This window comes from Misgurnus anguillicaudatus, chromosome 15 (genome assembly GCF_027580225.2).
Source record: "Misgurnus anguillicaudatus chromosome 15, ASM2758022v2, whole genome shotgun sequence".
NCBI lineage: Eukaryota > Metazoa > Chordata > Actinopteri > Cypriniformes > Cobitidae > Misgurnus > Misgurnus anguillicaudatus.
The window spans coordinates 8,387,737-8,402,927 of NC_073351.2; the positions used below are offsets into that span (position 1 = coordinate 8,387,737).

At 36.8% G+C, this 15,191-nt stretch overlaps 1 protein-coding gene across 2 annotated transcripts in view; it reads right to left on the minus strand.

Moving 5' to 3' along the window:
- Positions 1 to 15,191, minus strand: part of cntn5 (contactin 5) — a 330,742-nt gene that overhangs the window by 22,346 nt on the left and 293,205 nt on the right. The window contains exons 15-18 of one of the 2 annotated variants that reach the window (XM_055173819.2): positions 14,612 to 14,729; positions 12,139 to 12,297; positions 4,024 to 4,173; positions 319 to 389 (exon numbers count right to left, since the gene is read on the minus strand). In XM_055173819.2, coding sequence (XP_055029794.2) covers positions 319 to 389; positions 4,024 to 4,173; positions 12,139 to 12,297; positions 14,612 to 14,729 — 498 coding nt within the window. Of the gene's footprint in view, positions 1 to 318; positions 390 to 4,023; positions 4,174 to 12,138; positions 12,298 to 14,611; positions 14,733 to 15,191 lie in introns of both variants that reach the window. The other variant, XM_055173818.2, reaches the window with a different exon arrangement.

The window sequence follows — 15,191 nt, forward strand, 5'->3', positions numbered from 1 at the left end:
AGTTAAATGTCTAGCATAAACCTATAGCAGTGTTAAATCCTTTGTCTATCCAGCAGTACTGACACAAAAGATAAAACTCTCTTTAGAATATAATTGCTCATCTGTTCCTGTAGGTTTAGTGAACTCTTTAACTGTAGCCATTCTTCAATAGGCAAATTGCAATGGTGGCAATTATGCATGAATATAATTACGAACGCTCAAGTCAATTAGCTGCATGAATCCATTTGGCTGGGAACTGCGAGTCTTTTATGCCATATTCATTAGCATAGCATGAGATCACAGTAGGGAGTTCAGTGTGCATGCTGAGTTCAAACGTACCTCCCAGGATATGACCAGCTCGTGTCTGCGACCGTTTCCTCCTCTTACACTGGCAGGAGCCACTGACGGTACTGCACACAAGACATACAGGTACTGTCAGCAGGTTACGCTAAATTATACCAAAGGAGAAACATTTAAATCACACATTAATGTATGAATGTCATTTCGCAAATTATTGGAAAGATAGAAAAACATGTTTCAATAAAAACATTTCACATAAAAGTTGTTAGGCTTTGCATTGTTAAACATTACATTTAGTGAAAGTTTTCTGGACAAAGTTAAGATTAATCCAACACTAGGCCTGCTGAAAAAAAAAAACAATAAAACCATTGCAGAAAATTCTAATGGTTTCCATTAAAATACCAATAGGAACCATTAGCTTTTATCATTAAAACCACTACACTGTTGTGTGTTTTGGGCAATATTCAATTAGAACCAATTCACAGAACCAAAAGAACCAGTAGACCGTTTGCGAGTAGACGTCACAGTTACGTCACTGCAGGCTGCGTGCAATGTGTTGGCAGAAAAACAGTGGACATGAATTACACAAGTGAAACAAGCAAGATAACTCACTAGAAAATATCTTGTTGAGGTGTTAGGTGTCAAGATAGGACTACAAAAAAAAGATTGACCTTCATTTTTATAGAATACCGTCATCGAAGACACCATTTGAAGATAAACGGTGTTTATGTTTGCAATAAGCCCATAAACGGACAGACTGGAGTAATAAAATCATCTGGAAATTGATTTATAATTAGAATAGAAAATCATTAGAGAAGGTGTTCGGTGTTCTGTCGAAGTCTGATCCCTCTATGTGTCTCTTATAGCGTCTTTATAACGTTACATTTAAAATTTATTTAGAAAGATTTTAGATTTGAATAGGTTATACTGAAAAAGCAATAATATCACCATTTATTAAATATTTCATATTTTTTCCGTTTTCTATTATTTCTTTTTACCTTATGTCTTGTTTTCTTCCTCTTTGTTCTAAAATTATTATGTTTACATACTTAATAAATATATAAATATAGCACACACACACGATGTAAAGTGTTATTAATATATAAACAAGCCTATGCATATTCATTTGTATGTTAACATAATAGTTTTATAATAATTTTAGAGCAAATAGGTAGACTATAAATATAAGGAAGAAATAATAGAAAATAGGAAAATAATGAACTATTTAATAAATGATATTATATAGAATACATGAGAGTATTGCTCTTATATACAGTTACTTTAGCGATTCATACTGTAAAAATAATTGGTTTACCAATAAAGAACAATACATATGCATTACATACATGCACATATCAGTAGCCAAGCCATTTAAACTTTTAATTTATCTAAAAAATAAACGTAACATGATGAAAACGCTATAAGAAACATTACACTAAAGAGAAACAGACTTCGACAGAACACCGGAACCATAAAAATCTCAGTTTAATGCTAAAACGCTTCACAACGCAACTGCAGAGACACTTTCTGACACCAGTTGGGCTCCGCCTAAAAAAAAGTCATCTCTGTTTTCAAACACACAAATGGTCTATACATACCATTAGAGACCAACAAAGACCAATACCCTGTAGTGTTTTGGGCCATATTCCATTAGAACCAATAAAATTCCCAATAAAACCAATAGAATTTCTGTAATGGTGTCTATTGTTTTTTTTTAGCAGAGTTATATTAGCACATGTAATATATATGTGTTAAGATTAGGGCTGACAAAAGATTTATCGCGAGTAATGGCATACAAAATAAAAGTTTGTTTTGGTATAATATACAGTATGTCTGTGCACTGTGTGTAATTATTTGTATAAATAAATACATACACATGCATGTATATATATGTGTGTGTGTATATTGATATTTATATTATATATAGATTAAAAATATATACATACTTAACATTTTCTTAAATGTATACATGTATGTGTGTATTTATATATAAAATAATAACACACAGTGCACATACATATATTATACCAAAACAAACTTTTATTTTGTATCCGATTAATCGCGATTAATCTTTTGACAGCCCTAGTTAACATATGTTAATGCAAGGTGTTTTTAAATTAAGGCAACTCAAACATGCATTTAGTAAAAACCCTGTCTGGAAAACCACCTAATAATGTTTAAAAAAAGATTAATAGACACATTCTGTTTATGCAAAAATGCAAAAGTTACCATTATTTATTCACCCTCATGATGTTCAAACCCCAGACATTTATAAAATATGAATTACGTTTTAGTTTGTTTTCACCAAACCCATTCGAATGCTTTCAAGACACTTGGCACAAATCTTTTGAAGATTGAAGAGTCAGTCACAATCCATTCACATTGTAAACAAACACCACAAAATAATTATATATATATATATATAAAAAGTGGTTCTGTTTAGGTTTCGAAAAACAAAGAAAACCAACAGGGGTTTGAACGACACAAGGGTAAGCAAATAGTAACAAAGTGTTCATTATTGTCTAAACTATTGCTTTTATGTGATTAACTACACATAGGAAGTCGTGCCACTAAGCGGCTATGTTTGCAAAGCCTCTGGGCAACAATTGCACCTGATATTAACTGCACCACAACTTTTGTTATGAGCTCAAATTGTACTAAAAACACATCAAGTGCCTCAAGCAAGTTTGTACATAGCAGCTCCTGCAGAGAATTATTTGTTATTATTGATTGTTGATTGGTTCTTTTATCTAAAAGGCGGGACTTCAATCACCAAAGTGGATAAGTTGAGTGTTGCTTTGTCCCTTACTCATAGTAAGCAGTGCCAAATCTAGTTATATTCAACACATTTGACTACACCTGTAGTTACTCTACTAAGACATCAGTATGGACTAAATGCTAAGTTACATCCATTAAAAATCAAACTGGGATCAGTTTGCTTATAGTCATATCCGAAAATAATTTGTTTGCACATGCCAATAGGTTTAATATTATGTTATCTCACAGAAACACATTCATGCATGAAAGTGTCTATGTTTATTTTTTTGGGACAACTGTATTTATTAATTATTTAATCTGCACACAAAAATGCAAGTTGTGTACAGTATATAACAAGGTCATTGTTAACTGTTCATAATTAACAGGTAATTAAAGTCAATAAGAAAACATAACAAGCATAACTTCTTAGAGAAAACCATGCAGCAACAGTACAGTACACGTCTTTCATTTTTTTGCACGAGCAAAAATGCGTAAAACGCCCGGTGGCGTATGATAACACCATGACAACGGCAATAATTCAAACGGCTTTAAATGAAGATAAAGCAGAAGCTGTCATTATGCTCATATACGTATTATGACTCTGCCAACAGGCCTGGCCCTGCTGAATGTTTTTGAATGGATGTGTGTTGAAGCCGTCTTTCTGTTTTATATAAATAGAGAATTCTGCAGCCTCTTTGCCTGAGGGCACGTGTGCCTTTCTGCCTCGACTCGCACGCAAAACTTGTTTAAATTCATGTAAGCGGCTTAGTCTCCACTTCTCCTCCAATTAAAATAGAACCAGGGTCACCCTGGATATTCAGACGGGGCGGCAGCAGTGGTAAAAATGTGTCACAACACAGCTACACGATCCCTCGAGTGGAGAATAAACGATGTGTGTGTGTGAAGAGCATTTATTTATTTAGAGTTCTGTGTGTGAGGACATTTAGCTCAGTGTTATTCACGGGTGAGCGAGCTTTTAACAGATACCTGCTTCTTTAGTGCGGACCGCCCGGGAGGGGGCGCTCGGGTCACCCGTTCCTATGCCGTTTGTGGCCACCACCCGAAATTCGTACTCCACCCAGGGGTTGAGCTCCACCGCCATGGCGGATTCCATGCTTCCTGTCACCGGGTCTGGATCTGAGGATTATGCGGAGAAAAGTGGTGAGGAGCCAGAAAACGGTTTCGGTTATGTAGCGTCATTGAAGATGAGATCTGTGTAGATACACTTGAGGGCAACTCAGTGTCCCATATTTTTTTTGGATTTACACATTTGGCAGATGCTTTAATACAAAGTGACTTTTATAATACGTGTGTACCCTGGGAATCGAATACAGTACATGATCGTTTGTGCTGCTAATTCAATGCTATACTGCTAGGGGCCATGCCCCCTGGCGGGCCCTGAGATGGTGGCATGGGGGACCCGTTTTTTAAAAATAAACTAATTTTTAAATTCTGTGTAATTAAAGGCGGAGTCCACGATGTTTGAAAAACGCTTTGGAAAAGGAGACGGGCCGACTTCCAAAACACACTTATAGCCAATCAGCAGTAAGGAGCGTGTCTACTAACTGACATCCTTGCCGGGTTGCGTATGTGTGGGGCGGGTCTAACAACAGAAGGTCCAGATTCTATTGGGGTAGGGGCGTGTTTGTTTAGGTGATTTCAAATATCAACATTGGCTTACAAACATCGTGGACTCCGCCTTTAAATTTCAGAAAAATAAGTCTACCAACCAACAGCACTACATTCTAAAATGTAATATTAAAATATTAAGTTTTGGAATGTTTTATGCCATACATTTTCTTGGGGGGGGGGGCACGTAGGTATGCACTGTATACAAGGGGGGGGCGCATGCCGAAAAAGTTTGAGAACCACTGAGCTACAGAAACACTATGTTTTATGATATGATAACTTTACAATAAGGTTGTATTTGTTAACATTAGTTAATGCATTAGCTTAAACAAACTGACGATGAACAATACTTCTACAGCATTTATTACTCTTAGTTTATCTTAATTTCAGCATTAAAAGAGAAATGGTATTGTTCATTGTTATTTCATGTTAGCGAATGCATTTACTAATAACAACAAATACAACCTTATTGTAAAGTGCTACCCATGATATTTTTAAACCTAATTTAAAACACTTTGTCAGGCTAGAGAGAGAGACTTAGACAGGATCCAATTGCAGAAAAATTATTTATTGAAGTCAGTGTCCACAAGGCTGAGCTTGGGTGAATAATATAGGAAATAATTCAGAGAGAAAGATCCGCTGTGCGTTGACAGGGTGAGATTTTCCGCTGTGCGTAGACAGGGTGAGAGTTCCAATGAGCGAAGGCCAGCTGAGAAATCCACTGCTTGGAGACAGGGTGACAGATCCACTGAGCGATGTCAGGGTGAGTAATCCACTGCGCGTTGACAGGGTGAATAATCCACTGCGCGATAACAGGGTGAATAATTTAACTTCCGCGGAGAATTTAACCGAGCAAGTCGGACCGCGGCCACAAACCCTGCGTAGGTACGCTGGACAGCGCCTCTGGCAGCACAACAGCCGAAGCTGCAGCGGAGAGTGAGATGACAACCACTCAGAGAAGGCAGGGCAGAGGGTAATCCTGGCAGATAGTGACAGCAGAGAGCTCAGGTAAAATAAGGAAAATAACTAAAGAAATAAACTAGAACTATGAATAATAACTAGATTTTGAGGTAAATAAAATAACAAAATGAATAGATACTAGAGTAATATAATACTGGGAACTGGACAGACTAGACAGGACAAGAGATATGGCAAGGCACATACAATGACGAACTCGCAGGGAACAAAGGGCTAAGGGCACTAATATAGCAACCAAACGAAGGGTAAATAATTAACAGGTGTGATGACGCAGGTGTAGGAAATCACGCTGATGAAGAACCCAAATGACAGACGCGCATGAGCAGAGCTGTGAAACATAAACACAGACAATGAAAACACAGAAACAAAGCAACCAATCAAACCGACGTCCTAACACACTTTACCAAGTAAACCTTTTAAACTAACATTGATTTCAATTCTTTAACTTTTCAACATTTCAACAAAGGTCCTAATATCTACCATTTAGGTACTAATATGCACTCTTTAAGTACAAACATGTACATTTTAGAAGAGTACCGCCCCAGTGACCTTTTTCTGACAGTGTAGTACGTGGTGAACTGAATTTTAAAAGCATTTTATTTTCAAGCTCAATAAAGGGACCAAACAAGTAAATACAAAATCATTCAGATGAACGGACAATTGCAGCAGTGATGTGGGTTTAAAAAACAAATACCTGCCACAGATGCAAAACCTGCATCTCTTAAACAACTTCCAGATTGATGCCCATACGCGCCGTGCTTTAGTTTCCGTTACTTTGAGTAATTGTGCTTTGAATAAGTAATTGAAAAATGTTTCCATCACTTCTAGTAAAGTGAATTTCCGCATTCAATTTCACTTATGGTTTAAATCAATACATGAGAAACCTTAGATAGGAGATGTGTGTTTGCCCAGAAGACTGCCTCTTCATTCTAACACATCTAATTTTAGTGGAGAGATGGAGCTGGCCGTGAACCAAAGCTCTGGGCCGACTTCAGTCTACAGTTAACTCTTGTAAAGAACCTGAGATAATAAACTCCCCCCACTCGCTCTACCTTATCTGTTTCTTGTCTATTTTTGCGCTTTTCTGTCTTGCTATTCCTTTGTGACCACATTCATCCCAAATTCACTCCATTATCTTTCAACCCTAAACCTTTCAAACAGTTGGATGCTGCAGTGACCTCATTATTTAGCACAGGGGTGTCAAACTCAATTTCATCCCGGGCCACATCAGAGTTACGGTTGCTCTCAAAGGGCCGGTTGTATATGAATGCATCAACTCTTATTACAATGCATTCGATTACTACTGGTTTTGTTAATACTGCAACTCAATTAATACCTAGCTTTGAAAGTAAGCCCAGGACAAATAATGACAAAGTGTGAAATTATTCTACAGATTATTTTTAAAATAAATGTATGTGTGCACTTTCTCCGATTTCTTTGTCATTCTTCATGGTTCAGGTAATAAAATGAGAGGCTTTTTCAGATACCAATAAAGAGTTTTACAACCTCCATCACATTATATATAGGCCATGCATTTATCAGACAGATACCTGTCACTTTCGCCGTCATCATTTCTTGTCCTCTTTGCAAAAAAGCTGTGATTTTTTTTACCTGGCTTTGAGTGACTGAGTGACAGACGTCCCATGAGTTCAGTGTTGGACAGATCAGTGGTTTCAATTGTCATTCAAATTAATCGGTTCAAATCAGATTTTAGCAGAAATAGACGCGTTGTAAGCTAGTCCCAGCTGGACTTCGGAAAACATTTGTGTAAACGAGATGGAAAACATTTCCTCGCTGGATAGGATTTGGTATTCCAACCTTTTGCCATTCTGTATCTGTTTTGATAAATATGTGCATGAGTGCACAAGAGAGATAGAGAGAAAGAGCAGATACTATACTGCACTGAAAAAAATGATTAATTAAATTTACTCAATTTTTTAAGGTAAGTGGTTGCAATCAATTTATTTAAGCTACATTTAAAAAAAATATTTTATTTTACTATTCTAATTTTTTGTTTAAATGTAGCTTAAATAAATTGATTGCAACCACTTACCTTAAAGGATAATTCCGGTATTTAACACTTTGAGTCTCATTTCTGGTTTGTTTTGGATGAACTACAATGATGGACACAGAAATTTTGACAATAGGTCGTGTCTTGACTTTTCGACTCATTTAGAAGCGTCTCTTGACTGCTTCAGAATGGAAGTCAATGGCCATGCACAAAATGTCATTAAAACAACATTTAACGTTCATTTTCAAAACTGTACCACTCACCGAGTGGTTCATGGTGTTCGTTGATGACCAAAAACAAATATATTGGCGCAATGTATGATTTCAATCCGTGTTATTTGCTATAGTGGAACTATTTTTTCAGATACCTCACAACCGCATATATACTTCCGCTCTATATTTGAGTCTGAAGCATGAATGAACGTGGTCCAACAAACTGTAATAAAACGGTAGCATACTTTCAAAATCAAGTTTATTTTTAACACTTACACCATCCAATATGTTTTTTTCATCGGCAGAACAATAAAGAAGATATTTTGCAGAAACCCCAGTGCTCCGTCATGCAAGTCAACCGATCCGTACACTTTAAGAGCTAAAGCATATATATCTAATACAACAGTAATCCCCCATAACTCCGTGTGACATATTGACGTCTTGTGAAGCAAATCAATCAGTTTTTGCAAGAAACTGAATGTTATTTACAACATTATTAGCGTGAATGTCAAAGCAGGAAGCGCGTTTTCCGTTTGAGGCGATCTCTTCCACTGGTGTGCGTTTGGTGGCTGTTGGCTATGGATGTTGGTCTCTCTGCGCCACCTATAGAGCGGGAGCGTGAAGCGCACTTCCTGCTTGGCAAAAGCTCTGCATTAACGCTGTAAAATATTTATATATATATATATTCGAATCCCAAAACTAAAATACGGAACGAATATTCGAATATTCTGGTCCAGCCCTACAAATATGGGAAAAATTTATTCTGAGAGAAACCGAGCGAAAAAACAACAACCACATGTAAACAGTCCCTTTTCCTTTTCCGGCGGCGGAGTGATATATCAGCGAGCAAACAGTCTTCCAGAGAAGGCAATGGAATTTTACAAAATGCCAAATAAAACACGACAGAAACTGTATTTCGCTACACAACTTGTTTTTAATCATCAACGAACACCACGAACCACTCGGTGAGTAGCACAGTTTTGAAAATGAACGTTAAGTGTTGTTTTAATGACATGTTTGTGCATGGGCCTTCACTTCCATTCTGAAGCAGTCAAGAGACGCTTCTAAACGAGTCAAAAACTCAAGACACGACCCATTGTCAAAATTTCTGTGTCCATCACTGTAGTTCATCCAAAACAAACCAGAAATGAGACTCAAAGTGTTAAATACCGGAATTATCCTTTAAAAAATAGAGTAAATTGAATTAATCATTTTTTTTCAGTGTGTGTGAAGAGTGCAGGGCGGGGATCTTTGCTCATTCTATCTCCTGTCATATTCTTATCACTCCTTAATTAGATAAAATTGGTTTTAATGCAGCTAAAAAAAATCAATGCAACAAATACCCTGCAAAAAATAAACCTATAATAACAATAAAATAATTTGTAAGCTCTCGGGGACAACATAAAATTAGGGGGTGGGTCGGATTTGGCCTGCTGGACTTAACGTTTGACACCCCTAATTTAGTGTGTTGTTGTCAGTTTTTAGAAATGCACCGATATAAAAAATTTCCACTGATAGACGATTATTCTGACTCCTATCAGACGATAATGATGCCGATACAGATAGTTTGGTGGTCATATTAACTAAATATAATATTATTACTATATAAGCATTAACAAAATTCTAAAGATTACACTGTAAAAAAATTCAGTAGAAATTACACTGTTATGGCAGCTGGTTGCCAGTAACTTACCGTAGATTTAAATTTATGTTATTTACTGGCAAGAGTTTGTTCAGAGTTAAATAAATTCCAAACATCAACAAGTCTTTATCTTTACAGAATGAAACTATACAATAACAGCTTCATGCAAAGCACTCTGGGACCCAGAAATCATCATCAACCTTTTTCTTTTTTTTTTTGCTCCAGATTTTGTTTCCCAGAATGTTTTGCTTGATGCTGTTTTTGTAGTTTTACTCTGTAAAGACAAAGACTTATAAATGTTTAATGTTCATTTAACTTTGAACAAAATGTTGCCAGTAAAAAACATAAATGTAAATCTACGTTAAGTTACCGGCAACCCAGCTGCAATTTCTACTTTGGAATTTTTTTTACAGTGTATATTTTCTGAATGTTATTCATTCATATAATAACCATTAATATTGAACATTAAACTAGTGATGTTTCTTTACATTTTCTATACTCAGAGCTAAAATTCATTGCATTTCCCTGTCCTCTTTTGATTGACAGTATATATTGGCCATGACTATCGGCTGTTTTTAAACTATTTGCCATTTTTTTTTAACAATTGGAAATATCACCAATATTGTAAAAAAAACAATACCGAATATTGGCCATTATACTACGGGTCCATCAAATGCTTGAACCTAATTGGCTGATAAATGTGTGCAATTATTTTCTGGGAAATGCACGGCAAACATAGTTCCATGCAACTCTTTTGACCGCATTACAGGTCCATATCACTTCGCATAGTTAACTGTAATAACGGACTAACAAAAACAACATGACAGACATTTGACTGGTCAGGTGTGCATTTAGCAGAAACTAATGCATACCCATGGAACATTTCTCAACCAAACAAAATAAAGCATTCAACAGCCAATGGTATAATAAAATGTATCAGACTGCCGATTACTATCTGGGCTCCCCAATCGTCCCATCCTCAAACTGCGCGATTTCATATTGCTTTTTATTCTCTGCCTCTACCTTTGCTGTATTTTACAGCATCACAAATGTCACTCATGTAGCCTTGAATCGCCAACTCTCAATGAAAACGACTGTCCTCTGATTGCTTTTTCTGTCTGATGGACTTTATTTCTAGACCTGAAATGCTCTCTATTCAGCTATTATGCTTTTACTGTTTGCAAAGTGAACTGATAACAATGTTTGGAAGGTTTTATGTTAACCTCTTCTTTGCTGATCTGATCAGGTTAAGCACTTAAAGCCTTAATTATGTCTCATGTCTCTCAGTCACTCATCTGAAGTGTAAAGAAAAGTGATTCAACATTATATAAAACTTTTCTGTTATCCATTGCTGACTGTCTATGTTAGAACACATCAAAAAGCTTTTAAATAACATCTGAAAAATGTTAAAAATTACTCCACGTTCAGTAAGAAATACAGATAATTTACTAACCCCATAACATCCAAGATGTTTATGTCGTTCTTTGGTCAGTCAAAAAGAAATTAAGTTTTTTGAGTAAAACATTTAGTGGTCCTCAACAATTTCAATGCAGTTTAAAACTGCAGCTTTAAATGGCTCTAAACGATCCCAACCGAATCATAAGGGTCTTACCTAGCAAAACGAACATCATTTTCTCAAAATAAATAAATAAAAAGTACTTTTAAACCACAGCTTCTCATTTTGCACTAGCCGTGTGATGCGCCACCGGGACCTTACGTATTGTGTAATCACGTCGAAAGGTCACACGTTACATATGTGAAAAGTACACATGCGGACCATTTTAAACAATAAACTGAAACAAAGACATTCATAAGTATCATTTAACATACAACACCGTCTGAACACTGGAGTGGTAGTTTTGCATACATCATGCATGACCTTTCTACATGATTGTGTAATATGTAGGGTCGCGCGGGCACGTCACACGACTAGTGCAAGACAGGTAGTAGTCTTTAAAAAGTACTAATTTTTGTTCTGCAAAATAACATCCTTATTTCTTGGTTGGGATCATTTAGAGCCCTTTGAAGCTGCATTGAAACTGTTGAGGTCCATTAAAGTCCACTATATGGAAAAAAATCCTGGAATATTTTGCTAAAAAAACTTTCATTCTTTTAACTGAACAAAGAACGATATCAACATTTTGGATGACATGGGGGTGAGTAATTATAAAAAAAATGTGGAATACTCATTTAAGCTGCCCAATTAAAGCTATTTAACAACTAACTGTGATGTTAATATAGACAGAATATCCCAAAAATGGCTGTGGATGAGAAGGTTAACTTACAAGTGACCTTCATAATAATTTGTCATCTGATTTCAGCCAATGACATTTAAAAAAGCACAACGGACATTTAACAGAGGTCAACTAGGCTCTGCCACACGTCCTTATAAACAGATGGGGATAAAATCAAGTCCCTGAGCTGAGATCTGCATTGATACAGATTATTAGTCATGCTGTGCTGAAGGCCAAAGATTTGGACTGAGCCCTTATGTACCTAGTAATGAGGTATTCAGAGGATTAGAGAGCAGGAAGTCTAAACATATTTAGGATAACAGTGAAACACACACACACACACACACACACACGAACACATACAGAATTCAGATTGATGTGCAGAGATGTGATTACCGGTTTTCACTGTCTGCCAGCCCAGAGAGAAAGGGCTACGTGCCTGTATGTTGTAGGTGGTAATGGGACTGTGGTTATCAACGCCGTGGCTCCATGACAGCGTGGCTGTGGTATCTGTGATCTCCTCTACAATCACAACACCAGGAGGTCCAGGAGGACCTAGAAACAAACACATGTCTATCATTTTAGATAATCTAATAGAGAAGCAACAGATGCCACAACAACAACAGCGTTTTCTTCACAATTTCCTCTTATCAATTCTTCTGATGTTCAGGAATAATAGTCTTTAATCTGCTTTTATTAGCCCATCATGCACAGCGAACAGGTGTTGTTAATGTGCGAATGTGGGATGTGTTAATGTAATATTTTGTTTGACGACAGAAGTTAGCAAGATCAGAATAACCGGGAAAAACGATTCAGAGCTTCAAACGTGCATCCATTCATCATTAAATCAATTCATATATAACCCATACTGGTCGTCATATGAGTTGTGATGAAACACATAGTCAGGCGAGAACCAATGAGATTTCACATGTGGCATATTCAAATCTACAGTTGTTATTGTATGTTATGCGTTGTAAATAGCACTATAAGCTCAAAATATGATTGTTTTAGCTTAGAAGACATTTATTATATATTATATGTGGGGTTATATATATAGATTATTTTAATGATGGAAGGATTGCACTTTGAAACTCTGATCCCAGTCAATGCCATTATTAAGCAAGGAAGAGACAGGATATTATTCAATGTAATTGTAGTTATGTTCGCCTGAAGAAAAAAAAAACATCTTGGATGACATGGGGATGAGTAAATCAGTACTTTTTCATTTTAGGGGTGAACTTCTCCTTTAAGTAAATCTTTGGACTGGACCGATATATAAAATTACCCAGATAACTCATTGCTATAGACTCTGTTATAATAATAGAGATGCTGTTTATCTACACGTTTATTATTATTTGTATGCAATGCAAGCAATGCTTGCACATTTGGAAACCCCATGCATGTGCAGTTCAATTTACAATATATCAATCAAAGGGTTAAACTTACAGATGCATCTTTGTTAAGAGATTTCACTGAATGTGCTTTTGAATTTGAGCATATTAATATGCACAGCATGGCATCCCACTGGCAGTGGTAGAGCTTCTGTTTTAGGTCTGGATGGAGACCATGAAAAAGGTTTTTCTGTCTGAGCCAGAGCTAAGCACATGATGTGCAGACCCACATCGTGAACACATCAATGGTGCTCCAGTGAGGCAGAGGATAAATTACACTTTTCTTTGTAAGGATAATAGCCAAGGATATCATGAAATCAATGTGCAATTATGAGATGCCGCTAGTCTATGTCTTGGGCCCGTGCCAGCCAATCGCAAATCACATGAATGAAAATTCCTTTGTATTCAAACTGCAATCTAGTTTGTCTGCGGTTCATTGTTTTCTGTGGTAGCCTGGGATGGTCCAATATATTTGCAATACAATTGGAGAGCTTGTGTTTAGACATACTGTTCGTTCAAGCCATAACTGCATGCCATAAGCAAGAGGTACATGATTTTTTGTAGCATAATTTTCACGTGGAATAATTTACATTTTAATAAAAAAGAATAAATGGGTTGGATAGAAAAATGCAAAGTTTGGATGTCAATAATTGTGTTTGTTTTTAGGCAGAACTGTGCTATCTATTTCATGCACAGAGAAACTTATTAGAGAAATGTTATGGTGTTGTATGTAAATATATTTTTAAAGTGTTGGCACTTGTTTTGCACAGGAGCAAATCAAGCTTCTTATTTTCATTTGTGTTAGACCACAGTTAATTAACACACTGTTCATTAAATACACAAATGCAAGGCCTTGTTACAACCAAATGACTTTTAACACCTAGGTGCAAACATTTTTCATCCGTATATGGCAACATCTAATGACATTTAACCATAAAGTGGAATTTATTTGCAAAATATGATTTTACATGTTGGGTTGTTTTAACTCAAGGTTGGGTAAATATGGGACAGAACCAACCATTGGGTTATAAATAAACCTATGCTGGGTTGTTTCAGCCCATGGAACATTTAAACGAAACGCTCTAAGCCCTTGATCCCGGGTAAATTAAGTGCAAATGCCACAGGTGTATACGATTACGATTTCATGCATAGCGCATGAATAGCAAGAACAATTTAAAAATGAGATGTTGTTTTAACATCGAGGTGCATTGTGTCCCAGCGTTGGGTCAAAAAGGGAAGAGCCCAGCCCCTTGGGTTGTAATTTAACCTATGCTGAGTTGTGCTGGGTTGTTTTAACCCATTGTTGGGTCAAATATAACCATTTTCTGGGTTAATTTAACCCAATGCCTGGGCTCGTCCCTTTTTGACTCAATGTTGGGTTGAAAATAACTCAGGTTACATGTTGCTTTAAAATATTTATTACCTGTAATTTTTTAAGAATCGAGCTTGAGGTTGACAGACTTTTTTAATGTACCAACCTCTTACGAGCAGCTCGGCTTCAGCAAGCACGCTGTCTGCGCTCGTCTGTGCCCGGCAGCCGTATTTCCCAGCATGCTTCAGAAGGATGCTCCTGATCATCAGGTCTGCTGTGGAAGACTGCTAAATGGAGACAAAAGAGAAGGCATAAGGGAGAAGTGAGGTAAGGAGAGACACAGACATCCATGCAGTGCTTGACACATGAGCAATAGGCTGCTGCTACAGTCTCTATTGGCTTGTGAGGATTAAGAGATTCCTGTTCGGTTTAGGAGAACGTTTGCCATTACTTTCCTCGATCTGTTCTTCTGAGGAAATGAGAAACGCCCCGGGCCATGCTGCGAATAATTCAAGGTCTGCAGGCGGCTGTTTAGTACAGAGCCTGATTAAAATTACAGCACATGAATCAGACAGCTGGGTGCCGTACCCTCGTCTGGCTTGTGCTGTCAAAACGGGGGCGTCTTTGCTCGTGACGGGTCATTTTTTAGCCCAAAATCAAAAGAAACAAATATAAAGAAAATAATGAAATAATTAAAGCCATTTCTATGACAATATAATTGCAGTTGTGCATTCAGAAGTGTTGCT